Consider the following 16,435-nt stretch of genomic DNA (forward strand, 5'->3'; position numbering starts at 1 on the left):
AACACTCTGATTTAAAGTCCTGTTTCAGCCTTGGCCGGGCGGCTCAGTTGGTTGGAGTGTAGTCCATACACCAAAAGGTAGCATGTTTGATTCCCGGCAGGGGTGCATACAGAAGGCTCGCACATCGATGGTGCTCTCTCTCTCTCAAATCAATAAAAACATATCCTTGGAGGAGGATTTAAAGAAAAGATAAAGTCCTGATTCACCAGAGAAAAGAGCCACTACTTAGATAAGTTTTTCTATTTTTTATTTACTGAGTACAAATTAGTCTTAGTAGAACTAAAGTGGGAATGCAGAGATAAAATCTTTATTTAAATAAAGGAATTTCCATTCTAGACTTGTTAACCACTAATTCATGCCAGAGACATGACAGGAAATATTAGTCTACCCATTATTCCCCCTTTTTTCTTTGGAATTAACTGGTTCCTTCATTCCCTTGCATAGTTAAGAGCTTCATCCAAGATCTAAGTTAATTTCCCAAACAGGACAAAACCAGTAAGACCAAAATGGCTGTGTTTTCCTTTAAACAGGACTTGTAAATTACTTCTTATTTTCAAAGCTATTTATCACTAGCAGGTTCTAGGAAATAGCACGATCTGTTAAGAAGCTGCTTCCACTGCTACGGCATCACTAATAAAAACAAAAGGTTCTTTTAAGAGAACTTTGGCATTATGCCTAGAGAATATGAAGCTGAACTCTTACCTTCATTAAGTAAGTACTAGCATAGTTACCAAGCTGAGAATTAAGCCTTGTAACTCTATGTTGTAGTTACACCATTCTCCAGCCACTCAATACACAATAACTCATCTTTATTGTAAAACTTGTCTAAACCTGCTACTTTAAATACCTTATGGTGTTGGGCCCTCTAGGGAGAAAAAGGAGATTCGATAATCATAAACCAGAGAAAAGCCCCTAGTCAAAAGGGTCAAGAGAGTCATAGTTTAAGAGAATATTATAGTGTATAGGATCAACATCTGCTACACAATAAGTTGTTCCTGAGAAAAAATTGTCATCTACATTCAGCAATTTATCCTAATTTCTCTTTCTTTACTTTCATTTATACAACAAAAAATTAGGCACTGGGAAATCAAAGGAGAATAAGAAAGACATATGATCCTATACTCCTGGACTTAATAACATAACTAGAATTTCATGCACTGGTAGGGTCCCTAGCGGCTGGCAGTGGCCAGCCGGGTACCCCCTCCCTTCCCCCGGCCGGCCCCGCCCCCTAGTCAAACTCCCCATCTAGGGGACAATTTGCATATTATGCTTTTATTATATAGGATAGGGGAGTCATATAAAAATTAATAAACAAGTACAGTAATTATCCTATATAATAAAAGCCTAATATGCTAAGTATCCAGTCATCTGGTCAGCTGTTCAATCAAAGCGTAATATGATAATGATATGCTAAGGCTGCTCAACCGCTTGCTATGACATACAGTGACCACCAGGGGACAGAGAGTCAACTGGTCGACCAGTAGCTATGACATGCACTGACCACCAGAGGACAGATGCTCTCATCGGTAGGTTAGCTTGCTGCTGGGGTACGGCCCATCAGGACTGAGTGAGACAGGCCTGACAATCTCCTGCATCTCTCCCTGGCCCCAATCGTGCACCGGTGGGTTCCCTCGGCCTGGCCTGCGCCCTCTCACAATCTGGGACCCCTTGGGGTATATTGGAGAACTGGTTTTAGCCTGATCCCACAGGCCAGGCCGAGGGATCCCACTGGTGCACGAATTCATGCACCAGGCCTCTAGTAGATTATAAAAAGAAAAACAGGGTTCTGTGATGTAGAATAAAGGAAGAACCCTCCATGGTGGGACAATCATGAGAACAATTTTATTGTATTTTTTATTTATTATTATTTTAAATATTTTTAAAAATTGATTTTTGGACAGAGAGGAAGGGAGAAAGAGAGAAAGAACACTGATGTGAGATCAAGAGCTTGTATGCATATATATGCAAAAGAGGTCGGGTGCACGAAATTCATGCATGGGTAGGGTCCCTAGGCTTGGCTGGCCATCAGGGTCAATCTATGGGGCGACTGGAGGGGTGATTGGGGGACCTCCGCTGGCAATCACCTTGTTTGGCCTGGTGCCCCCCGCCTCCTGTTGGGGCCTGCAGGCAGCTCCTGCGTTGAGCGTCTGCCTCCTGGTGGTCAGTGCGTGTCATAGTGACTGGTCGTTCCACTGTTCAGTCGATTTGCATATTAGGCTTTCATTATATAGGATAACCCATGGACAAAGACAATGGTGTGGTGAAGGTATGGGGCAGAGGCTGGGAAAGAGCGGGGGCGGACGAGAAGGGGTCAATGGGGGAAAAAAAAAGAGGACATATGTAATATTTTCAATAAAGATTAAAAATAAAGACATTGATGGGCTGCCTCCTCCAAGCCCCTACCAGAGATGGAGCCTGAAACCTGGACCTGTGCCCCGATAGGGAATTGAACTCGAAACCTTTTAGTGTACGGGATGACGCCCAACTGAGCCACACTGACCAGGGCCATGAATGCAATTTTAAAGAAAATGATATATAAGCTGATACTGTCAGCTGATCCTTAAAGAATGAGAGGAAACCAGTCATGAGAAGAGTTTGAAGAGATTTTCAGGCAATGGGAATAATAAGTATAGCAATCCTCTTGTGGGAAAGAGCTTGGTATATTCTAGGATTTGAAAGAAGACCAGCATGGCCTAATACAGTGAATAAAGGAAAGATAGGAATAGATATATGGGAATAATGGGGTAGTCAGGGGCCATATTATTCTTAAAAGTCAGAATAAGAGGTGCGTCAATTTCTCCAATGGTAAGCCACTGAAAGGTTTTAAGTACGATCTGTTCAAGTTAAGAAATCATTTCTCTTTTTATTGTGTGGAGAGTGGATTGGAAGATTGGAAGGGAACAATGGAAGCGGACAGATCTATTAGAAGCTATGGCATAGTGGCATGGGCTTGAATGATGGGCAATGGAACTTGGAGAGTAGGATATATTTTAAGAATGGAAATAAAAAAACTTGGAGATGGACTGGATAAGGTGTTGAAAAAATGGGAAGAATTTAGGATGACTTCTAGGTACTTTTTATTTATTTGGTAGGCTTCATAGTAGGACCCTAGGAGGTACTATGACCCAAATGCTAAACAAAGCCTTGACATTTTCTCTAAAAAAAAAAAAAAATAAAAATAAATAAATCTTGCTCAATTTTCAAGCAGATAAAGATCAGGAAAAGCATGGGGCCTATTTCCTTTATTACATATCCATAAATAATCTCACTCCTTTTGAAATATGAAAGTGGATTGATGAATAGTTGGGTTTTTCTAGATGACATACTTAGGGAATCAAATGCTACAGGTATAGTGTTGTTTACTGAAACTCCAGTGAGTAAGATTTATGTCATTTCGACTCCTAGACAGTCAAGAGTTTGCAGAATTCTTTAGAGTTAAGTATAAGTTAAATAGTAAAAAAAAAAAAAAAGAGCTTCAGCCCACTGGATATAAATAAATAATAACAAGAATGCAGAAACATTTCACCCAAACTCAAGAAATAACCCATTTTTTCTGACAATATATTGTGTATACTCACCAACATGAATGGGGGCTGGAAATAATCCATATTCATGCTCTCCTGGAGAGTATTCCAGCTTTTCTTTCTTTAATTGAATTAATCGGCTCTTTGGACTATGATAAAAAAAAAAAAAAGAGGCAATAACATTTTCTCATTCTATCAAGACTATTTTCTTTAATAGTACCTTAAATATTTATTTTTAAAAAATATATTTTATTGATTTTTTACAGAGAGGGAGAGGGATAGAGAGTTAGAAACATTGATGAGAGAGAAACATCGATCAGCTGCCTCTTGCACACCCCCTACTGGGGATGTGCCCGCAACCAAGGTACATGCCCTTGACCGGAAGTGAACCTGGGACCTTTCAGTCCGCAGGCCGACGCTCTATCCACTGAGCCAAACCGGTTTCGGCGTACCTTAAATATTTTTGTTTGATTTTAGAGAGAGAGAGGAAGGTGGGGGTGGGGGGATAGAGAGACAAGAAAACATTGAAAAAAGGAAAAAAAAATAGAAAAATAAAAAGAGAAAAAAAAATAAAACATCGATTTGTTGTTCTACTTATTTATGTATTCATTGGTTGACTCTTGTATGTGCCATTACTTTGGATTGAACCTGCAATCTCGGTGTATCAGGTCAATGACTTACCTGGCCCTGGATTTAGTCTTAAATGCATATTTTTGGAGGGACAGAAACCAAGTACCTTCATATATTTTTAAAATACACATTTTTGGAATAGCCTTTTAGGAATTACACATAAGGAAAAGCATCATTAGCATTCTCCAATAGTCTTGCAGAAGAAACCTCAATTTCAGATCTGATCCTAATGATTACCATACATTTCACTAACGATTTATCCTATCTAATAAAGAGGGAATATGCTAATTGACCCTCACACCATTGCAAAGATGGCAGCACCCACAGCCAATAAGGAGGGAATATGCTAATTGACTGTCACGCCCTCAAAGATGGTGGCGCCCACAGCCACAAGATGGCAGCGCCCAGTCCCGTCAGCCCCCAGCCGCCCAGGGCTGGCCCGAGGCACAGGCAAGCCTCAGATGGCGGTTGTCCAGCTGCCCAGGGCCACCCGAGGCTCAGGTAACCATGGCCGGCCGAGGCTTGCGCTGCCGGCAGTGGCAGCAGCAGAGGTGTGATGGGGCATTGCCTTCCCCTGAACGCTGGGTCGCCTCCCGCCCCTGAGGGATCCTGAACTGTGAGAGGGGTCAGGCCGCGCAGAGGGACCCCCCTGTCCAGTGCATGAATTTTCATGCACCAGGCCTCTAGTAGCTTATAAAGTACTTTCACGTATCATTTATAGCAATACTATGAAGTAGGGAAGAGGAAACATTAACTCTAGTTTATAGATTTTGAAAACAGATGCTTATGAGGTTAGGTGAATTGCCTGAATTTTATTAACTGGTAAGGAAATTTAAGATGAAAAACCTCAGTTTTTTTCCTTCTTTTGGTTAATCCTCACCTGAGGATATTCTTTCCCATTGGTTTTTGGAGAGAGTGAAAGGTGGAGAAGAGGGTAAGTGGGGGGTGGAGGAGAAAGGGGGAGAGAGAGGGAGAAAGAGGGAGGGGGAGAGAGAGAGAGATTGGTTGCCTCCCTTGATGCACCAGGGCTGGGGATCAAACCTGCAACCCAGGTACATGCCCTTGACCTGGAATTCTAGACCCTTCAGTGCGCAGGCTGAGTTACCCGCTGAGCTACACTGGCCAAGGCAAAACCTCAGTTTCTTGCTCAACTCTATTTACTTACTGTTCTATTTCATTCCACGATGTTCTTATAGGCTTTCCTCTTTCACACATCTTACTGGTTTTTGCTTCTAATGTTTGGTATGAGATCAATCTCAAGAGATTTCACAAATATTTAACAGGAAGATTAAAAAAAAAAAGGAAAAAAGAGAAAAAAGGGTTCCAGGAAAGCCTCATTTAGTCTACTATGATTTTATTTTGGCTTAATGTTCCAATAAATAAAGCAAGGCTGATATATTTCTTTTCTCTATGAATGACAACATATTACCTTTTAAGAAACAAGTCTACTCTATCTTGTAACAAGTAGGGAAACTAATACACATTTTGCAAATGAGAAAATTGAGGCCCAAAGAGGTTAGTTAATTACAGACCCTGAAGTTAATAAATTTGAAGACTGGTTCTTTCTAGTGGATCATTCATTTGTTTATTCAATAGTTATTGAGCACTCATTAAGTCCAAATTCTGTTCTAAATACTAAAAAACAGTGGTGAATGAGACAGTTTACATTCTACTTGGATAGGCAGACAAGGAAATAAGAAAATAGGGAAAAAATCAGAAAATAATACATGCTAGGCAAACAATTAAAATGTGATAAAGAATAATATAAAAAGTGTTTTATAAGGACATGACATTAAGGTAAGATGTAAATATTCCTGAGATACCAGTCATGAGAGGATCTGGGAAAGGGAAGACCAGGCAGAGGAAACAGCTGTATAAGGTCAAAGTCAGAACGAGGTGGCTGAAGTATTCCAGATGCAGTCAGAAAGTAGGTCATGTAAAGTTTTTAAAGCAGTGATTAAGGAGTTTGGGAAACAGTTACAAAGGAAGATAGGAAAGATGCCAGATTGTTCTACTTACATCTAGATTTCTCATTAAAAAACAAAACTCAACCAAATAATGATTGTGAACAGAAAGATGAATTTTTCAAGCCAAGTACAAGTATATTTCTTCATCATAAAAGTCAAATATGTAGATCAGGAAAACTACTGTTTTTAGAACCAAGCACTCTGTATGAAAAAAATTTGGTCTACACTTTATTAGATTCAAGCTATATACAAATTAATTAAATAGAGAACATAAAAGTTTGAATTTAGCTAAAACAGGAATGGAAGCAAAACAGACATTTTAGCCTGGCTGACATGGCTCAGTGGTTGAGCATCGACCTATGAACTAGGAAGTCATAGTTCAATTCCCAGTCAGGGCATATGCTTGGGTTGTGGGCTCCATCCCCAGTGTGGGGCATGCAGGAGGCAGTCGATCAATGATTCTCTCTAATCACTGATGTTTCTATATCTATCTCTCCCTTCCTCTCTGAAATCAATAAAAATATTTGAAAAACACACCACAAAACAAACAAATAAAACCCAGACATTTTACCCTGCTGCCATTAGGGTAAGCAACCAAATAGACAGTAGTCAGGGATGAAAATACGTGGCACCCCGAAATGAACAAACATACAATACTCCCTCCCCCACATACACACACAACAAACCCAACAGGAACCTGTATAGTTCTAGCCCCAAAAGGAATGAAACCTTAAATGCAACCCCCTCAATCACTGACTGGCTCCCTAATAAAAACAATTTTATCCTTAATGTTGCAATACTGATATCTAAAATACATGATACCATTATGGATATGATAATTATGTCAGAAATTGTTTTCCTAGTTCGTGGCAGTTTGATTTTGGTTTTAATTTAGGCATGGCTGCTTATTTTTATGTTGGTGATAACATCAAGATACTCTATCACTTCAAAAAATACTTTTAATGTTTTTATTTCTTTCAGAGAGGAAGAAAGAGGGCGAGAGAAACATCAATGATGAGAATCATTCACCGGCTGCCTCCTGCGCCCCCTACTGGGAATCAAGCCAATAACATGGGCATGTGCCCTAGATTGGAATCGAACCTGGGACCCCTCAATCCGCAGGTCGACACTCTATCCACTGAGCCAAACCGACCTAGGGCATCTATCACATTTTAAATATTCTGTTCCATGTGAGCTTGGCAGAGTAGCAGATTAAGAGAGAGAATTAGTTTGTTTTTGTTAGTTTGTGTTGGAGATTCTCAACACTCCTAGCATTTTCTGTGATATAATCATTTGTTTGTATGACACTGTTAGTTCAAATAATTCAGGAGAAAAATCTTTATACCTGTAGGAATGAAGAGTAGCTACTTTAGATATAAAACTGCTATAAGTTATAGTAAGCTAAATAGTAAATTTTTGTGTTCAGTGTTTACTTTTGACCTGTGGCTTAAGTTGCACATTTCTATGACACAAGATTTGTATATTGCACTGTGTGCCCACCACCCAAAGTCAAATCATCTTCCATCACCATACATTAAGCCCCTTTACCATTCCCACTACCCCTTTCCCCCTGGCAACCACCACACTGCTGTTTGTGTCCCTGAGTTTCAGTTTTATACCCCACATGAGTGAAATCATAAGGTTCTTAGCTTTTTATGGTTGAATTATTTCACTTAGGTACATCCATGTTGTTGCAAATGGCAGTATTTCATCTTTTTTATGGCTGAGTAGTATTTCATTGTGTACATGTACAACATTTTTATCCAATCCTCTGTCGCAGGACACTTTGGTTTATCTCCAGGTGTCTCGCCCACCATGAAAAATGCTTCAATGAACATAGGGGTGCATTTATCGTTGCAAATAGATTTTTTGAAGTATACACCCAGGAGAGGGATTGCTGGGTCAGGTGGTAATTCTAGTCTTTTTTATTTTTTATTTTATTGACCTTTTACAGAGAGGAAGGGAGAGGGACAGAGAATTAGATGAGAGAGAAACATCGATCAGCTACCTCCTGCACCGCCCCCCCCCCCCCCACCACTGGGGATGTGCCCGCAACCAAGGCACACGCTATCGACCAGAATCGAACCTGGGACCCCTCAGTCCACAGGCTGACGCTCTATCCACCAAGCCAAACCGGCCAGGGCGGTAATTCTAGTCTTAAGTTTTTGAGGAATTGCCAATTTCCACAGTGGCTGTACCAGTCTACATTCCCACCAGCACAACCTCTTTTCTCCACAACTTCTTGAACACTTGCTATTACTTATCTTGTTGATGCACTGAGAAGAAAACAGTACTTTTGTGGTATTCCTGCAAAAAATGCACAGCCTTAATCTATTTATGAAGAAACATCAGACTAACTCAAATTTAAAGACCCCCTGCAAAGCAATTCTTCTGTACTCTCTAAAAACGCCAATATGATGAAAGACAAAGATAAACTGAAGAACTGTTCCAAATTAACAAAGAATAAGAGACATGACAGCTAAATGTAATGCATTACCATATACTGAATCCTAAATTCCTGTTAAAAATGTTATAAAAAACAGTATTATCACAATTGATAAAATTTTATTATGAACTGTATGTTAGATAATAGTAGTATAGTATTTTAAAGATCCTGAATTTAATATTTGTGACCTGTTTGTATAAGAAAATATACTTGTTTTGAGGAAATATATACTGAAATATTTATGAGTCAAAATGTCTATAACTTTCAATCACTGAGAAAAAATTTCAATAATTGAGAAAAAATGTGTGTATAGGTATGTGAATGAGAAAAAGAGAGCAAGAGTGAAAGAGAGAGCGAAAGAAAGAGGAGGCAGGGAGGGAGGTTGAGAGAGAAAAGTGGAAGAATATCAACCTTTGAAGAATTTGGGTAAAAGGTATATAGTGTTTTGTTTTAGTAGAATCCTGCAATCTTCTTTAAGTTGTCATGAATTATACATAAGAACAGATAATACATATAAGATGTACTTTGGGAAAATATTAAATACATTTTTTGCAACAAATTAATTTACTTTGGTAATAAGAATTTATTCAGATTTTAAAATAAGAATAAATTTCTTAAAAAACAAAAACAAACAAAACAACACACACAACCAAAGAGAAAAGATAGGACCAAAACCCTAAAAAAGGTGAAGAAAAATTATACTGGAGTTAAAACAAGTATTCTAGTGGAAAACTTAATATATTGTGTTTTTTAAAAAAAATGTATTTATTGTCTGGCGAGCGTGGCTCAGTTGTTGAGCGTCATCAACATATGAACCAGGAGGTCAAGGTTTGTTTCCCGGTCAGGGCACATGCCAGGTAGCAAGCTCGATACCCAGTGTGGGGCATGCCAGAGGCAGCCTGTCCATGATTTTCTCTCGTCATTGATGTTCCTCTCTCTCTTTCCCTCTCCCTTCCTCTCTGAAATCAATAAAAATATATTTTTCCATTGACTTTTTTAGAGAGAGTGGAAGGAATGGGGAGAGCACAGAGAGAGAAATATCAATATGAGAGAGACACATCGATTGATTGCCACCCGCATGCGTCCCAACTTGGGGCCAGGGATTGAGCCTGCAACTGAGGTATGTGCTCTTGACCAGAATTGAACCCGGGACCCTTCAAGTTCACGGGCTGACACTCTATCCACTGAGCCAAATCAGGTAGGGCTTAACTTTATTTTTATTGTTGATATTATTACAAATGTCCCCATATTCCCCCCTCCCCGCCGGCCCACCTCTACCCAGCCCCTGGCCTCCAGTGCTCTCTGGCCATCACCTCATTGACACCTGTTGTCTATGGGTTATACAGATATGTTCTTTGGCTAATCTCTTAGAAGGTGAAGAGATTAGCCAAATATTGTGATTTGAATCTCTTAACCCTTTGCACTCGCTTGCTTTTTTCTCGATTCCTTTATTCTACTCGGGATTTAATTTTTTAAATACCCCAGATTTTACAAAGCGTGGCAGTAGAATAAAAAACTGGAGTTTCTTTTCATACAAACTTATTTATTTGGATTTTTTAATATTTCAAATTATTGATACATTCAAAGAGTATAAAAAGAGCTGCTACCGATGCTAACCGTGTCGAGTCACACTCGACATCCGAGTGCAAAAGGTTAAGAGTTTAGGACTGTAACATTGTTGCTCTTAAATATAACATAACTGACAAATGAGAATGTATGTAAAAGCTGTTTGTAAATGTCAAGTGAGCATATAAACAAATTGCTATGTAATAATAGTTGATCACAGAAACAGGTTTATATACACACAAATACACACTACAAAATTTTCAATTCAAAATGTCATTTACTACATTTTGCAATGTCTTTCTTTGGTGACTGGTTACCAAGAGGGCAGGTAGATGCTACTCCTTAGTGTGTGAGTGTGTGTGTGTGTATAAAATCTCCTCTAATAAAGAGGAAATATGCTAATTGACCTCACACCGTTGCAAAGATGGAGGTGCCCAGACAATAAGAAGGGAATATGCTAATTGACTGCCACACCCTCAAACATGGCAGCGCACACAGCCACAAGATGGTGGCGCCCAGTCCCCTCAGCCCCGCTGCAGCGGCAGGCTCGCGGCAAGGCTGGGCCCGCCTCCGGAGTCCCCCAGTCTCCTCAGCTTCCCAGCCACCCAGGGCTGGCCCTAGGAACCCTTGGATGGCGGCTGCCCAGACGCCAAGGGCCATCCGAGGCTCAGGTAACCAGGGTTGGCCGAGGCTTGCGCTCCAGCAGTGGGAGCAGCAGAGGTGTGATGGGGGCATCGCCTTCCCTTGATTACCAGGTCGCCTCCCGCCCGAGAGCTCCCAGACTGTGAGAGGGGTCAGGCCAGGCTGAGGGACCCCGCTCCAGTACATGAATTTTCATGCACTGGGTCTCTAGTGTGTGTGTGTGTGTGTGTGTGTGTGTGTGTGTGTGTGTGTGTACTGTACACATATATATGTATATGTATATATACATACACACATATATACTGGTATATATATATTTTTTTTCCTGTTAATTTTTTAATTTTATTTTTTCTTTATTGATTAAGGCATTACATGTGTGTCCTTATCCCCTCCATTGCCCTCCCTCACCCCCCCTAGTGTCTGTGTCCATTGGTTATGCTTATATGCATGCATACAAGTCCTTTGGTTGATCTCTCCCCCTTCCCTCCCCCTCCCTTGCCTTCCTTCTGAGGTTTGACGGTCTGATCGATGCTTCTCTGTCTCTGGATCTGTTTTTGTTCATCAGTTTATGTTGATCATTATATTCCACAAATGAGTGAGATCATGTGATATTTATATTTCTCTGACTGACTTATTTTGCTTAGCTTAATGCTCTCCATGTCCATCCATGCTATTGCAAATGGTAGTTCCTTCCTTTTTACAGCGGCATAGTATTCCATTATGTAGATGTATTACAGTTTTTTAATCCACTCATTTGCTGATGGGCACTCAGGCTGTTTCCAAATCTTAGCTATTGTAAATTGTGCTGCTATGAACATAGGGGTGCATATATCTTTTCTGTTTGGTGTTTCTGGTTCCTTGGGATATTAGGGAGGCTGAGCCACTGGGCCCTATAGGACACCTGGCACACAAAGCCACTCTATCAACACAGAGAAGTAGCCAAAATGCGGAGACAAAGAAATAGGTCACAAATGAAAGAAATGAAGGGAAAGCAAACTACTGGATATAGAGTTCAAAACCATGGTTATAAGGTTACTAAAGAATCTTCTAGAAACCTCTGAGAAATTTAGTGAGACCCTCAAGGATATGAAAAACGACCAACTAGAAATTAAGCACACACTGACTGAAATAAAGAATAATATACAGAGATCCAATAGCAGATTAGAGGATCCCAAGAATCAAGTCAAAGATTTGAAATACAAAGAAGCAAAAAACACCCAACTGGAAAAGCAAAAAGAAAAAAGAATCCAAAAATATGAAGATAGTGTAAGAAGCCTCTTCAAGCGTACCAACATCCGAATTATGGGAGTGCCAGAAGGAGAGAGAAAGCAAGATATTGAAAACCTATTTGAAGAAATAATGACAGAAAACTTCCCCTACCTGGTGAAAGAAATAGACTTACAAGTCCAGGAAGTGAAGAGAACCCCCAAAAAAAGGGATCCAAAGAGGACCACACCAAGACACATCATAATTAAAATGCCAAGGGCAAAAGACAAAGAGAGAATATTAAAAGCAGCAAGAGAAAAACAGTGAGTTACCTACAAGGGAGTACCCATACGATTGTCAGCTGATTCCTCAACAGAAACTATTCAGGCCAGAAGGGAGTGGCAAGAAATAGTCAAAGTGATGAATAGCAAGAACCTACAACCAAGATTACTCTACCCAGCAAAGCTATCATTTAGAATTGAAGGTCAGATAAAGAGCTTCACAAATAAGAAAAAGCTAAAGGAGTTCATCACCACCAAACCAGTATTATGTGAAATGCTGAAGGGTATTCTTTAAGAAGAGGAAGAAGAAGAAAAAGGTAAAGATAAAAACTATGAACAACAAAGTGACAACAAATAGATATCTATCAACAAGTGAATCTAAAAATCAAGTGAATAAAAAATCTGATGAACAGAATAAACTGGTGAATATAATAGAATCAGGGCCATAGAAAGGAAGTGGACTGACAATTCTCGGGGGGAAGGGAGTGTGGGGAGTGCGGGAAGAGACTGGGCAAAAATCGTATACCTATGGATGAGGACAGTGAGTGGGGGGAGTAAAGGCAGAGAGTGGGGTGGGAACTGGGTAGAGGGGAGCTATGGGGGGAAAAAAGAGGAACAACTGTAATAATCTGAACAATAAAGATTAAAAAAAAAAAGAAAAGAAACAAGTCCTAATTGAAAGAACTGCCCAGAAAAATAACTAAAAACAAAAAAAGAAACAAAGTACTAAATACAGAGTTCAAAACAATGGTTGTAAGGATGCTTAAAGAACTTAGTGAGAACTTCAACAACATAAAAAAGGACATAGAAACCATACAGAAACAAGTTAGAAATAAAGAATACCGTAATTGAAATGAATAAAATAGAAGGAATCAGCAGATCGATAGGCAGAGAATCAAATCAGTGATTTCCAAGGCAAGGTAGCAGAAAACATTCAATAAGGACAGCAAAACGAATAAAAAAAAGAGAGAGAGAGAAAGGATAGTTTTAGGGACCTCTGGGTAAACATCAAGTGTAACATCATCTGCATCTTAGGGGTATCAGAAGGAGGAGAGAGAAAACAAAGGATTAAGAGCCTATTTGAGAAAATAGACATATAAGTAAAGGAAGCCCAGAGTCCCAAACAAGATGAACCCAAAGAGGCCCAGACCAAGACATATCTATATAATATAAAAAGCCAGTGTCCATGAAAACAGTGACAACCAAACAACCGATCACCGTGAGGTTCCTTGAGCACCTCTTGGTCCCTGCCCTCTCCCGCCCACGGCCCGCGAGGAGGGCGGGGCAGGGCGGGATTGGGGACTGGCAAGTGGGTTGAACGGCTGACTTCTTGGTCCCTGCCCCAGGCTCCGATGGATCAGCTATGGTGAAAGGGGGAATGGGGGTGGTTGGGGGGGAATCGCGATGGGTGGTGGGAGGACCAGGCTGGCTGTCAGGCCATTAGGATCATTAGCTCATCCCTGGCTGCTCAGGGGCTCAGGCCTGCAGGAAAGCAGGCACTGGTGACTTCACCTCTATGCATGTGCGCCAGGCTGGCCGCTGATGGAACATGCTGCCCGCTCGGGGCCGCTGCTGCAGCTGCCACTGTTGCTGCTGCTGGGGTTTGAGGCACTGATGGAAGCTACGGGGTGTGCCTACCCGCCCTGGCATGAGTGGCCCTGAGTGGACAGTATGTTCCATCAGCGGCTGGCCAGGCACACGCGCATGGAGGTGAAGTCACCAACCAGTGCCTGCTTTCCCGCAGGCCTGTTCCCCTGAGCAGCCAGGGATGAGCTGGTGATCCCAATGGCCTGACAACCCGGCGGTAGAGGTGGCGTTTGGCCTGGGGATTGGCAAACAGGCAGAAGATGGCCCTGATCGCAGGAGGCTAGGCCCTAGGGATCCTACCCACACGATTTCGTGCGCTGGGCTTCTAGTCTATATATATATAAAAGGCTAATATGCAAAGTGTCTGACCCTCCGACCGGTTGCTATGATGGGCACTGACCACCAGGGGGGAGATGCTCAATGCAGGAGCTGCTGAGACTCACGCTGGCCATTGGTACAGAGAAAAGGCACCGCGGACCTGGCGCCCACAAATCAAAACTTGGCTTCTTCCCAGTGGGACACAGGCCCCACCACCACCCCAGAGCGACACCCCACCAAATCACAGCCGACGCTGCCAAGACCCCATGAGCAAAATGCGGCCCACAGCCCAGCCCAGCCAGGAAACGGTTGCTGTGGGCACCGGATAATGATGTCATGTAGCAATGCCTGGCTTCCTCTCCCTAGCGACTCGCCTACTTGGAGTTTCTTCAACCCAGGAACATGACTTACTTTATAGCCAGGTGAAAACATTTTACACTTTAACCAAATGTCTGTGAAGCATTTTCCCGTGCCTTATCTCATTTGATCCTCACAGAAGTCCTGGAGTAGGTAGATAGGAGACTTGGTGGAATCCTATTTTCTTTTCATTAGCCAGATAACGGAGATTTAGAAAGCTTACCTTGTCTTGGAAATCACTGATTTGATTCTCTGCCTATCTAATCTGACTGAAAAGAAGAAATGGTGGACCTTGAAAATGACTTCAGGTTTTCTCACTGTGCAGAATATAGTCAAACACTGCTGCAGTTAAATATTTTACCCTTTGTTTTCCCTGTGTGATCTACAATAATAATCTGCTTTGTGTTGATCTTTACTGCTGTGTTGCTGACAATTACCTAAAGAGAAGCTGGGGTGCTTCACTGGGCTAGAAAAAGTTTATCTAAATCATAAAGCAGGTAAAATTAAGCAAGTTTATTCTTTATATATAAAAGGCTAAGTTGACTCGCGCATGCGTGATACATATAAAGCTCTCGCTGGCGCCAATCGCACGTGTGTGTTTCGATCTGTCATTGTTGATGGTGAATTTGGTTGACACTTCTATTATAAAGGGCGAATAGCAATATTAAAATATTTCTTCTAATTAATTTTCTTTCAATGTGCATGAATCCGTGCACATTGGGCCTCTAGTCATAAATAAAATGCCAAAGGTTAAAAACAAAGATAGAATCTTAGAGAAAAGCAGTTAGTTACAAGGGAGCTCCCTAAAACTGTCAGCTGATTTCTCAACAGAAACTTTGCAAGCCAGAATGACTGGCATGAAATATTCAAAGTGATGAAAAACAAGAACCTACAGGACAACCAAGATTACTCTACCCAGCAAAGCTATCATTCAGAATCAAAAGGACAGATAAAGAGCTTCCTAGATATGAAGAAACTAAAGGAGTTAACACCACATCAGTATTACAAGAAATGTTAAAAGGTCTTTTTTAAGAAGAAGAAAAAAGATTAAAAATATGAATAATAAAATGGCAACAGCTACATACCTATTAACAATTGATACTTTAAATGCAAATGGATAAAATGCCCAAAAGACATATGGTGGCTGAATGGATAACAAAACAAGACCCTTACATATGCTATTTATAAGAGACTCACTTCAGATCAAAAGACACACACACAGACTTAAAGAAATGAAAAAAAAGATATTTCATGAAACTAGAAATGAAAAGAAAAAAGAAAAAAGAAAAGGTGGGTTAGCAATACTTATACCAGACAAAAATAGACTCTAAAGCTAAGGCTAAAATAAGACACAGAGAAAGAATCAGCAATTCCACTTGTGTTTATCTGAAGAAACCCAAAACACTAAGGGCAAAAGACATATATATCCATATGTTCATTGCAGTATTATTTACAATAGCAAAGATATAGAAATAATAGCAAAGATATAGAAATAACCTAAGTGCCCATCAATAGGTGAATGGATAAAGAAGTGGTAGTTGCATATATATGGTGGAATATGACTCAACCATAAAAAGGAATAAAATCTTGCCATTTGCAACATGAATGGACCTAGAAGGTATTATTGTGCTGAATTAAATGAGTCAGAGAAGGACAAATGCCATATGATTTCACTTGCATGTGGAATCTAAAATAAAATAAACAAACAAGAAGAATACAAACAGCCCTAGTCAGTTTTGCTCAGTGGTTAGAGCATCTGCCCTCAGACTGAAGGTTCTTGGGTTTGATTTCGGTCAAGGGCACGTACTTTGGTTGCAGGCTCAATTCCCAGCCTGGTTGGGCCGCATGTGGGAGACAACCAATCGATGTTTCTCTCTCTTTTCTCCCCTCCCTTCTACTCGCTCTAAAAAA

General features: G+C 40.7%; 1 protein-coding gene across 3 annotated transcripts in view; it reads right to left on the reverse strand.

Annotated features, from left to right (window-relative positions):
- Window positions 1-16,435, reverse strand: part of ASH1L (ASH1 like histone lysine methyltransferase) — a 121,993-nt gene that overhangs the window by 32,567 nt on the left and 72,991 nt on the right. For all 3 annotated transcript variants that reach the window (XM_079760917.1, XM_079760916.1, XM_079760918.1), the window contains one exon: window positions 3,579-3,673. In XM_079760917.1, the coding sequence (XP_079617043.1) occupies window positions 3,579-3,673 (95 nt within the window). The remainder of the gene's footprint in view (window positions 1-3,578; window positions 3,674-16,435) is intronic.

This window comes from Cnephaeus nilssonii, assembly GCF_951640355.1.
Source record: "Cnephaeus nilssonii genome assembly, chromosome: 21".
NCBI classification, from domain to species: domain Eukaryota; kingdom Metazoa; phylum Chordata; class Mammalia; order Chiroptera; family Vespertilionidae; genus Cnephaeus; species Cnephaeus nilssonii.